Source organism: Mirounga leonina, unplaced genomic scaffold (assembly GCF_011800145.1).
Source record: "Mirounga leonina isolate KUSES-001 unplaced genomic scaffold, KU_Mleo_1.0 Mir_95, whole genome shotgun sequence".
Lineage (NCBI taxonomy): Eukaryota > Metazoa > Chordata > Mammalia > Carnivora > Phocidae > Mirounga > Mirounga leonina.
In genome coordinates, this window is record NW_023270865.1 from 475,945 (window position 1) to 487,677 (window position 11,733).

The 11,733-nt window shown below is 50.0% G+C and overlaps 1 protein-coding gene across 1 annotated transcript in view; it reads left to right on the top strand.

Moving 5' to 3' along the window:
* The window catches only part of TRIP13 (thyroid hormone receptor interactor 13), a 21,936-nt gene that overhangs the window by 5,625 nt on the left and 4,578 nt on the right, over positions 1–11,733 (top strand). Inside the window, exons 2-10 of the mRNA XM_034998788.1 lie at positions 174–386; positions 1,843–1,972; positions 2,727–2,782; positions 3,509–3,599; positions 5,256–5,328; positions 7,901–7,964; positions 8,787–8,873; positions 9,115–9,221; positions 11,169–11,322. Coding sequence (XP_034854679.1) covers positions 174–386; positions 1,843–1,972; positions 2,727–2,782; positions 3,509–3,599; positions 5,256–5,328; positions 7,901–7,964; positions 8,787–8,873; positions 9,115–9,221; positions 11,169–11,322 — 975 coding nt within the window. The remainder of the gene's footprint in view (positions 1–173; positions 387–1,842; positions 1,973–2,726; positions 2,783–3,508; positions 3,600–5,255; positions 5,329–7,900; positions 7,965–8,786; positions 8,874–9,114; positions 9,222–11,168; positions 11,323–11,733) is intronic.

Sequence of the window (11,733 nt, forward strand, 5' to 3'; positions counted from 1 at the left end):
CACCTTCGCCAGTCTGGCCCGGGCCCCCTGGGTGTGCTGACCCACCTCTGGTCAGCTGGTATAGCAGGAACCATTACTGCTGCCCCCTTCTCTGAGGGAGAAGCGGGGCGCCCCGGGCAAGCCCACTGCTGCTCCTTCCTGGAGCGGTCTGATTCGGACACGGACTGTTACAGTGTTGCCCTAAGCTGAGCTCTCCTTCCTGTCTCCTTTGTTTCCCCAGCACTGCAAAAAAAGAAGACATAAAGCAGAGTGTTAGAAAGCTACTCAACAGACATAATATTGTGTTTGGGGACTACACGTGGACTGAATTCGATGAGCCTTTTCTGACCAGAAACGTGCAATCCGTGTCTATTGTTGACACGGAGTTAAAGGTGAAAGACCCACAGGTACCTAATTCACTGTGAGGAGGAGTCATTAATTCTTAGCTGAATACAGAGTCCGTGTCATGAGGGTGCCTGGCTGGCTCAGTCTGTGGAGTGTGCGATCTTGATCTTGGGCTCATGAGTTCTAGCCCCACATTGGGGGTAGTGTTTACTTTTAAGAAAGCAAAAAAACAAAGAAGTATCATGAATATGTGCTTGCTTCTTTGCTGGTCTGTTGTCAGAAACTGCCTGATTTACCTTTTGGTTTGTTAGATGGGCACCAGCTCTGTGAAGAGCCAGGTGGTGGGAGTAGATGTGACCCCGCTGTCCGGATGCTCACAGCACAGTAGGGGGACAGATGGGAAACCAGAGGCAGGATGCAGCGCAGTGGGGTGGTGGGCTACGCTGACGAGACCCCCTGCCCGTTCCCTGTTCTTGAGGCCAGTGTAGGACCATAGGAGACATGGGGGCTACAGCTGCAGAGAGGAGATGGGCTTTCCTTCTAGACAGTCTTCATCTAGTCCATCGTGTGGACTGTCTCACCCACCACCTTTGTGTGAAAGGGTGGATGCGTTGGGGCATTTCTGTCGGTATAAAAACAGCCCAAAGTGTCTGCCTCAGGAAGACGTATCATCTGTATCTGTGTGGTTCACGTTTCATAAAGAATCAATTTGGAAGAATTGGCTTGGCAATTTTGCTTGCAAGGTGGACCTCTCCATTCGTGTGCTGGGACTGACCCTTGCGGCTTGTCAGTTTTATCCATCCTACTTGATTTTGGCCAGCCTGAAGGAAACAGAAGAGCTTTCCACACTACTGAGGAAGGACAGATTAAAGGACGGATTTTAACGTTCTCATCTTTGAGTTGGCACATTCACCTAGAGGAATTTGTCTTAACAATTATGTGATTTTATAAAGATACGTGAACTATATATATGTTTTGTTAATGATGGCTAATGATTTGAAATATCTTAATTATCTATTAGAGGTTGGCTAAGGAAATGATACATCCACACCTAATGTGGTATAGTTGTGAAAAAGCACACGCTGATTCTTACCTACTGACAGAAAATGTTTCCAAGCTCTACTGAGAGGGGAAGGCGCAGTTAGAAAACTATGCAGCTGAATCCATGTTCGGTCAAGTATGTGTGGTGCGTCATAGACCAAAACATGGGTGAGGTTGGATGTGGGGGGCTTTGGCATTCTTCCTTCTGTGTTTTTTTGTATTTTTTCAACAAGCATGTAACTTTTATGATTACAAAGAACAGTAAAGTCCTTTCTTGAATAAAGGCAGGGGAAAGTATTTAAAAAAGAGCTAATACTAAACCTGAACATGGTAGTTTTTCTACCTAATCTAAGAACTGGTTTCTGACATGTTCGATCTTTGTTTTTGGATGTTACCATCTAGCTTCGATGACTAGAATTAGGAAGTGAGTTATTTTTCCGTTTGTGTGGATTTGTTTGGTTTCCCTTCTCACCACAGCCCATTGATCTGGGTGCCTGCACAATTGCACTTCACGTCTTCCAGCTGAATGAGGGAGGCCCCAGCAGTGAGACTCTGGAAGAGGAGACTGAGAACATCACTGCAGCAAGTCACTGGGTCCTGCCTGCAGGTGCGTGACAGTGACAGCAGGCGGGCCACACTTGAGACACAAGGTCAGACGTCAGCATGTGGCCTGGGCTCTCCAAGTCAGTTAGCTGAGGAGTTTGCATTCATCCATTTGTTTTGTACGCTTTCAGCATGTCTTATTTCTTGTGAAATGGAGAGCATATCATAAAAGAGGAAAGTAGAGATCTTCGCTGTAAGACTGTGTTCCTTCAGGCAGGTCCCTCTAAGATAGTGCTAATTGAGAATCTGAAGGTGTTCTTCTTTTCCTGCCCAATTGCTCACCTGCGTGACTCCTTCCTCCTGCCTTCTCTTTGCTTCTCTGAGGACTTTGCCATGGTTCTAGCAGGTGGAGTCGGGGGGTAGCTCAGTCCTTGGGGCTTATGTCTGAGGTCCTGACAGCTGGACTAGACCTGCTGCTGCCTTGCCCAAGTGCTGGCTGGCAGGGAGAGTGTGGGTCAGGGACGTGTTCATGGCAGAGTGCAGGTCCACAAAAGACAATTGTGTGGAGTAACATGATGCGAAAGTGACTCTGTACTCCATTTAATTATCTGTCAAAAGTTATGTGACTGGCAGTTACTTAGCATCTTTAATATTAAGAAGAATTCAAATATTGAGAAAAAGTTCAAAAAGTTAACTTCCCTATAATGAGAATCTTAGCCGGCCACTCATGGGGCAGTGGAGAGCATCAGAGCAAACCTCAGTGGTCAGTGTAATAGCCTGCTTTCCTAAAATTAGGTTTTTGTTTTATTCTCTCCCAGCTGAATTCCATGGGCTTTGGGACAGCCTGGTATATGATGTGGAAGTCAAATCTCATGTGAGTTTTTTGTGCTATTTTCTAAGAAGGCCGGTTATTTGAAGTGGGATCAGTACTGTGTTGTTCTCCAGCATCTTGGAGCCCTTTGACTCAAAAAGGCTTTGGGAACTCAGGCCCACCAGCAGCCCGTGTCCTGCATATCTGTCCTCTGGGGTTGCCCCCCAGCAGAGTGGTCTCGGGAGAGAAAGGGGAGGGTGCCCATTGTGAAGACAACTTTGATTGGATTGTGCTCTTAAGAACCCACTGGGACTGAGGAGGCAGGGCCAAAGGTCAGACAGAGCAGGTGGGCAGGCCTGAGCAAGCACCAGCTCGTCTGAACCCTTCAAGGGGAAGGGCCCTTCTGCATGCTGTGGGGGACTCTGGAGGTTCACCCCACGTCCCCCCAGGCTGCGAGAACACAGTCCTGGCTGCTGTCTCGGGCACATGTGCTGCCGCTTGCCCACTGCCCCGTTGTCCCCGAGGTCGGAGACGCTTGTCACGTGATCAGTCTCGTCCCTTTGTGCGATCTTGGCATCTTTAGTGAAAGTGACCCTCGTGTTTGTCCTTTACACTTACACTGTAACAGCCAGCCTGTCCTCGTGTGGCATCTCTGGTGGCGCGGTGGCAGCTTCCGAGGGGCAGCCCAGGGCCCGTCCCCACTCCCCGGGCGTAAGCTCCAGCAGCACATCTGGTGGGAACCTCCACTGCAATGGCACCTTTGACTGCATTTTACCTTTCTTCACGCAGCTCCTTGACTACGTGATGACGACTTTGCTGTTCTCAGACAAGAACGTTGACAGCAATCTCATCGCCTGGAACCGGGTCGTGCTGTTGCATGGTAAAGCATGTGGGCTTTTACTTATTTAACAAGATAAACTGTGTGAAATCGGGCTTCTTTACTCATCCCGTTGACCTTTGAGGAGTTCCCACTCTGTTTTCTGATGCAGCCAGAGTTGCCTTAGAATGTCCCTTCCCTGACAAGCCGATCTAGCTCATGTTACTCTGGGCATCTGCTACTTGACCTGCCATTTGGCAGCCACCTGATCACTGCCTTGTGACTTTTCTACATTATTATCAAACTTTTCAGGGTGCCTGGGTGGCTGAGTTGGTTAAGCGACTGCCTTCGGCTCAGGTCATGATCCTGGAGTCCCGGGATCGAGTCCCGCATCGGGCTCCCTGCTCGGCAGGGAGTCTCCTTCTCCCTCTGACCCTCCTCCCTCTCATGCTCTCTGTCTATCATTCTCTCTGTCTCAAATAAATAAATAAAATCTTAAAAAAAAAAAAAACAACTTTTCAAGTAACTGTCTAATCCCCCAAGTGATCATATGATTCTTAGGGCAGTAATTGCCTCACGTTTCTTTGTAGTGTCCTTAGAACTTCATTTTATGACTGTAAAACATGACAGCCATACTCTCCTGAAATTCTGTCTGAATCTTCTCCGAGGAAAACATTGGGTTTTTCGGGGCGCCTGGGTGGCTCAGTCATTGGGCGTCTGCCTTGGGCTCAGGTCATGATCCCAGGGTCCTGGGATCGGGTCCCACGTCGGGCTCCCTGCGCAGCAGGGAACCTGCTTCTCCCTCTCCCTCTGCTTGTATGCTCTGTCTCTCTCTCTCTTTGTCTGTCTGTCAAGTAAATAAATAAAATCTTTAAAAAAAGCATTGGGTTTTTCTTGATGTCACTGGTTAGAAAGGAATCGAGAGAACACCCAAGTGAAATGGGGGTGCAAAGTCATTAGCTTCTTACATCAGTTAAGGTTATAGGTTGCTCTGTAGTCCTAAAAAGTGTCTGTTAAGCAGCAAATATGCTCAGCACATTGTCCTGATACTAGGTTTTGAGTAGGCGATCAATAGATACTTTAATTAGTGAAATAGCTAATATTTTCTTTAGAATTGGTATTTTTTTTTTAATTGTTGAGAATGTGTGCAGAAAATCAGAGTTGAAGGTGCCTGTCCTCTGACAGATGCATTTGTCCTTCACATTGGTCTCAGAGCTGCTACAGGGCTCTGCGCTAAGTGGCCCACGGGGAAGAAGCTGTATGAGCGGAGCCCTCACCTGGCTGCCATTCTGGTTTAGTGTGGGCCCCGGTGAAATGAGTGTCATGAGAGGTGTTTGACCTTTCGCCAGGTGTCTTTGTGGATTGTATAGAAGACACATGGGGACAAGGAGGGTGTCAGTGAAGACGTCAACCAGGAAACGTAGCCCTCTTGGGATGCTGAGGGGAGTTGCGTGCCAGGAGGCAGTGCTCTGTTGGGGGCGTGGGAGCTAAGACCAGAAACACGAGCTGAGTTCAAACTAGGAGGAAAAGGGAAAGACTCATAAAGCGTGTTGGTGATATTTTACGGCACTCACGCTGCTGGCGGACTTCTTTGTGAGTTAGCAAGCAGTGCTTGGGGGAATAACATTCATAGCATTGAGTTCTCCCTATTTTGTATGCTGTGCATAATGCACCCACTTGTTAAATGCTGGCTTAACATTTGCTTGGGTTTTGTTGCAGGTCCTCCGGGAACTGGAAAAACATCCCTGTGTAAAGCGTTAGCCCAGAAACTGACCATTAGACTTTCAAGCAGGTAACTTCTGGTAATTTGAGAAAGGAGAGCAGCAGGACGGGATTGCTTGCTTCTCGTTTGTGGCACAGAGGTGTTTTTATTTTTTAATCATTTCCCTTGACTCTGTATGTAGTCCCTCTCTTTCAAGGCAGGTTAATTAATTCCTCAGTACTCAGCGGTGCCAAGTTAGGGTCTCAGTCTTTTTAAATTGGTGGCACTTGCTTTACAGTCAGCACGTGGTCTTTCTGGTGACTTCCTGTACGCATCAGAACGTGTTTCTGCTTTCGGGGGTGGGATGCTTGGGTGACGGCCCAGGATGCTTGCTGCTCTTGCTGATGGTCACTATTCCGTCACCTGGGAGAGGAGTGGCCAAGTCTCTCAGGCTGGGTCTGTTTCTTCTTGAGCTCTGGCAGCTTCATCACGTTTAGACTCTACGTGGCCATTGTTTCAGGTACCCCCGCCCCCATTTTCTGTTGATTTGCAGGTTCAGTGACCTGATATCGTCCCACGGGCCACTGATGTGCTTTTTGGTCTTTTCAGGTTTTTAGAATTTTCTGTGTTCCATTTTGGGCCATTTTTCAAAATATCTAATATGCTTTTAATTCCATTCGGCGACATCTTCATTTCTGATAGCGTGTATTTCTTTTCGGGAGGTTCCGCTTGTTTCCTTTCATAACTTCTCAGCTCTCTGATGCTGTGCTCTTGCTGAAATGCTCGAGCAAGTGTACCGTCACAGTTTCACTTTCTTCTCTGCTAATTGCATCGCACTTGTCAGTTCTGAGTCTCACTGTTGCTGGGTGGTTCTCCTGCTTTGGGGTCAGTTTCTGCTTGTCCTGCCAGCCAAGCTTTGATTGAATGCAGACCTTGTTTTTGTTGGATTTTGTTCTGGTGGGCATTTCCGTTACTTGTGATTTAACGTGATCCTCTTGAGGTTTGTTCTTAAGCTTTGTTGGAGTGGGGTCTAGACTGAATGCTGAAGTGAGGCCCTTCGGGGGTCTCAGGGGAGCCCCCTGAGTCATAGTGGGTACTGTCCACTTGGGCCATTGGGAACGTGAACGTCCCAGCTGTGAACACCAGGAACCGTACAGCTCAGGGCTCTCCAGCCTCATGGGATTTCCCTTTTCTCATATCCCTGAGTGTTCAGCAAAGACCCAGAGGGACCCTGTGATGATTCCTGGAGCTTTATTCCTACGTATCTGCGTCCCCTCTGGAACTCTGCTCGGTTGCCTCCAGCTGCCTCAGGTTCCTAGAACTCAGGCCTCTGTGTCCAGGTCGGCCCGGTGGCTGCACACTTCTTGGGTCCCCTCCAGGGCTGTGGCTGGAAGGTGCTGCAGGCAGAGAGACAGAGCACTTTAGGGCCCCCTCAGGTCCCGTGTGGGGTGACAGTCCTCCATGCCTGCCACCCAGTCCCGTCACAGCTGCCGTTGTGATTTTGTCTCATTTTCTGGTTGATTAATTCGGAGGGTTAATCTGATACTCATTACTCAGTGTGACTTTAGATGAGGGAATCCTATGAGGTATACTTTGATCTATTCTTCTTTTCAAAAATGTCCTGTAGGTATTTTTATGTTGGGAAACTGCTCTTTATCTACCCTCTATTTTATGTTTGGCGACTTGGTTTTTGTCTTGACATACTGAAACACATCTGTGTTTTAAAGGTCTCTTGGGGTGATTTCCTAAAACACAGGAGACTGAAGATGTTACTATAAGAAATACAACTCTCTGAAGTACAACATCTGGAAATATGCATTTATTTTTTGGCTTTGAAGTTGTAAAAAGAAACCTTAGAGAGCCTTTGTTGCTCATCTTATCAAAACGCTTAGAATTAAATAGTAATATTCAACCCAATCTTTATTTCGTTAGGTTGTCTCTCCCCTTCCCTCTTTTGTAAACAGAATTAGTAAACGGAAAGCCAATTAGAATTTTTTGAAAGTGACTGTTTTTCTTGTTTGGACTTTCCAGGTGCAGAGGACCTGGCTCGGCTTCCCTTCTGCCTCAGTCTCGCTCCCTGTCTGCTTTTAGTTAGAAATAAGCGTGTTCAGGTCTCAGCCGCCTCCTGTGCGTGCAGAGGGTCAGTGGTAGATTTCAGTCAGTATGTGCTGAGGTTCACTTTGGGGCATCTGGGCAGCCCCGGGCTCGGGAAGTAATTTTGTGCTGCGAAACAGGTTGTCACACTCATTTCAGTTTTAGGGAAGGAAGAAAGCATGTTCAGCTCCAGCCAGAAAGCTCCTGATGGTTATGTTTTGTTTTGCCTGCCAGGTTACTACTGGTAATACTTCTTACAGCGCTGGAGATGTGAATTATGCGTAGATTAGAAGTGAGGGAGATTTTACTCTCGCTTTGATTCAAATGAAGATATTATTCAATTCAAAACACTTTGTTTGCTTTAATCAGAACCACTGACTGCATGTCATTAGGTTTTCATAATTATTTGAGCCCTTATTGGTATTACCCTGTAATTCGTGATTGCCTCGAGCCCTGGTTAGTAACTGGTGATTTAACCAGTTAGTGGGCAGTGCTAAAGAAGGAGTGGTTGCCACTGGGGGTACCTGATTTGTAAACCAGTCGTCTTAACTCTGTTTTATCCTCCCAGGTACCGGTATGGCCAATTAATTGAAATAAACAGCCACAGTCTCTTTTCTAAGTGGTTTTCGGAAGTAAGTATTAGCATCACTTCTACTTCTCAGGATTGCCAACCTTGTAGTTGAAAAGGTGTCCCATGTAGTAAGCAAACCTTCTCCAAGAACATGAGAAATCGGCAACACGTGACTGTGTGGCTGACTTCAGGGTCAGAGGGAAGTTCCAGAGCTAAGCAGTAACTTGGAAGTAGTGTGAGGCCTGAGAGGACCCTCTGCTTGTCACATCCATACCTTTGGGTGGGACAGACACTCACCTTTCTCTTAGGGAGAGCACCCTCATTCTAGCGAGCGCCGCATCCTCAGCTGAGCATGCCCCCAGGGCCCTGAGCCTCGTTCCTCTATCGGAATTGCAGGGCTCAGCCAAGGTGACGTTGTAAGTGCCCCTCAGCACAGGGGAATGCCGCCCAGGCACCTGTGTCTGTAGGTCCCTCTGGTGGGTGGTGGGCCAGGACAGGGAGCACTTGGAAGGCATGCACCTACCAGCTTGCCTGTTTGCATCCGTGGCCCATCTTGTTCCTAGTCATGGGGATGGCAGGGAAAGGGAAGGAGGAAGTGCACAGGGTGTGAGGCGCCCATGCCGGGCAGCCCGGAGCTGAGCCGGTGTGGGTTCAGGCTCGCTGTCCTGGCGCGTGGAATAGGGCAAGGCAGCGTGTGGTCCGCCTCCTTCCATGTGGCCCTGGCTTCTTGGATTTAGGGATTTCTCCAAGGGGCCGTCAGGAGACAGTGGGCTTCTCGGGCCCCTTGGGCTCAGACCGAGGCTGGGTGGGGACCATGGGTACATGTCTACACCAGGCAGCGTGAAGAATGCAAGTCGACACTAAAGGAGTATTTTGGTTCCAGAGTGGCAAGCTGGTAACTAAGATGTTCCAGAAGATTCAGGACTTGATTGATGACAAAGATGCTCTGGTGTTTGTGCTGATTGATGAGGTATGCACATCTGGACATCACACCCGTGACTGAAGCAAATCCAACCCCTGGCTGAGCCCGGCCTCCATCCAGCCCTCCGGTCATGCAGCCCACTCCTCCTCAGTATCCCGCATGTCCAGCTTCTGGCAGAGTGGGCTCAGCACACCCCTTCACTTGTTCCCCACTTGCTCTGTTGTTGCATCCCATGGCTGCCTGTGGGGCCAGGCGCTATCCTTTTCCACCTTTTGTCCCATCCCCACAGGTGGAGAGCCTCACAGCCGCCCGTAATGCTTGCAGGGCAGGCGCTGAGCCTTCGGATGCCATACGCGTGGTCAATGCCGTCTTGACCCAGATCGATCAGATTAAGAGGTAATGCTGATGTGGTGGCCTCACGTGAGAAGCCATGGGCAGGGTGTGAGGTGCCCGCACACCCCTAGACCTTACTTCCAGCTCCTCTGACTGGAAACAGCGGCTGCTGCTAAGTATCAGCTCTGTCTTTGCCCGTCTGAGGCAGTATGTATACTAAACGCAATAATTAAGAATTAAGTACTTGTACTAAACTGCTAAAAACGTAACATAAAACTTGAGTGTGGTGAAAACTCACATGATGCAGAGAAGCACATGACACGGAGTGAAACACGCCACGTTCAAGCACTGGTGCCAACGCCGCCCAGTGTTTGTTAGCCTTGAAGGGCTGGCAGTGGGCAGGTGAGTGTTACCTGCGTGCCCTTCATGGGGCCAGATTTCGTCTCTCCGCAGTCCGGCCTTGCAGGTCCAGAGCCTGTGGTCAGTGTGCCCCACGCTGATCCAGCTTTAGGGAGTGACTCCTACTAACTTGACTCACAAGGAAGTGATGTCCAAACCAGAGCCCCTGTGTGCTCCCCACAGTGTTTCACCGCCCCCTCTGCTGATCACAGCTCTCACAGTGAGTCCTGGGAGTGCTGTCCTCCACTGAGGGTGCCAGACTCCAGAGCACCGCCTGGAAGCTAGCTTACTGCATGTGGACTCACAGGGAACTGAATTGTGCTAAGGGCTGTTTCCTCCAGGCCTTCAGGGTAGTTTTACCACAGAGGCTCTGATTTCCTGAGATGCGGCTCTTGGGGTAGACTACAGGGGCCGCTTGCTTCCACCCTGCCACAGGCCAGCCACGTGCGAGGTGCAGCCCCTCCTCACCTCTGCTTCCTTCCCCGCCCCTGCTCCTCAGTCTGGTTTCTACCCCTGTGCCTCCTTCACCTGAGGGCCTTTGCTCTCCCTGGAGTTTTCTACAGCATCTGACTCCTGGCAACCCCTCCCCAGCCTCCACTCTCCAGACCACCTCAGTTTCTGCCACTGGCCTCTCATCTCTTCAGGCAGCCTAGGCAGCCCATGCCTGGCCTTCTCCCCTCTTCTGTTGCTCACCCCTTAGAGGCCTGCGGGACCACCTGGACCAGGTATCAGGCACACTCCCAGGGCAGCCATTCAGCTCTGAAACCCCATTTCCAGGGTTCCCACTGAGCCCCAACGCCCCTCCTGTCACCAGCAGGTGTGGGCTCAGGCGGGAATAGAGACACGTGGGCCTCTGGTTTCCCTCGTACCTTCTTGTCCCCTTTTACTTCACGCTCCCTGTTCAGGCCCCTCAAGGTGACCCTTCCAGACCTTCTTTTGTGTGTATCTGACTCTCTGGGCTCCTAGGACCCCTGCACTCCCTGCCCCTACCCTCACTGGCTCACCCCTGCTCACCCTGTGCTATGCACCTGTTGCTAGATATTAGGTAAAGCTGGCCATTCACCTTCCTGCAGCCTGTATGCCAACCACGGGCCCCAGGGGAGCATGCTCCCCAGGGTGCCTTGGGCCTTCTCTGTGCTGGCCCATGTCAGTGAACAGACTGGGCAACAGTGCTCTCTTTGCAGAGCTTAGAAGCTAAAGGGGGAAAGCAGCTGGTAAACAGGATAAATAGTTCAGCTTCGCAACGTGTGGGGGTCATGAGAACCATGTGGAGAGCAGTCACCCGGGCATGCCCAGCAGTTGATGGGGCAGTCAGGACTGCACACAAGTGAGAGCTTCACCACACCATGGTTGAGGGAAGAGAGGAAATAGTGAAGTGGGAGTCTAGGAGAACTTTCCAGAAGGCAGAGGAGCAGAGGGTCTGTTTGGTGCACTGTGTTGCGGCCAGGAGAGCCTAGTGGGGAGTTGGGAGTCCCACAGGCACTCAGGCCTGTGTTGGGACTTGGAGTACAGTGGCTAGGATGCTGGCTGAACACCGGAACTTTCATGGGCGGAGGGTGTGAGGGAGTCACTGAGGCACCTGGTGACTGGCGCGCACTCCTCTACCTTCAGGCACTGCAACGTGGTGATTCTGACCACTTCCAACATCACAGAGAGGATCGACGTGGCCTTCGTGGACAGGGCTGACATCAGGCAGTACATTGGACCGCCATCTGCAGCAGCCATCTTCAAAATCTACCTCTCGTGCTTGGAAGAACTGATGAAGGTGCTGGGTGTCTTTTCACTCTTCTAGCAGCAGATTTCTCGTGTTTTTCCATTCCCTGACATAGCTCAAAATAGCTAATTCCAATATGGAGTGAGTTACCTGAATGCGGCATTAACGGTCTTAAAAAGTTGAAAACTGCAGCTGTGTCTGGCAGGTTGAGCTGTTAGTTGAAATTGTGGCCACTGACTCAATATTTTTGTTCTTTTGGCACAAAATGATGATCACGACTATTTGATCTACTGATCTGCAGGGGATGAGTGGGGGGGGGGGGATGGCTGTGGTAGCCTACCGGCACGTCCTGGTCCACAGGGAGACCTCCTGGCTGGAGGTCATAACTCACAGGGAGGTCAATCTGACTGGAGGTCATAGCTCACAGGGAGGTCAGTCTGACTGGAGGTCATAGTTCACAGG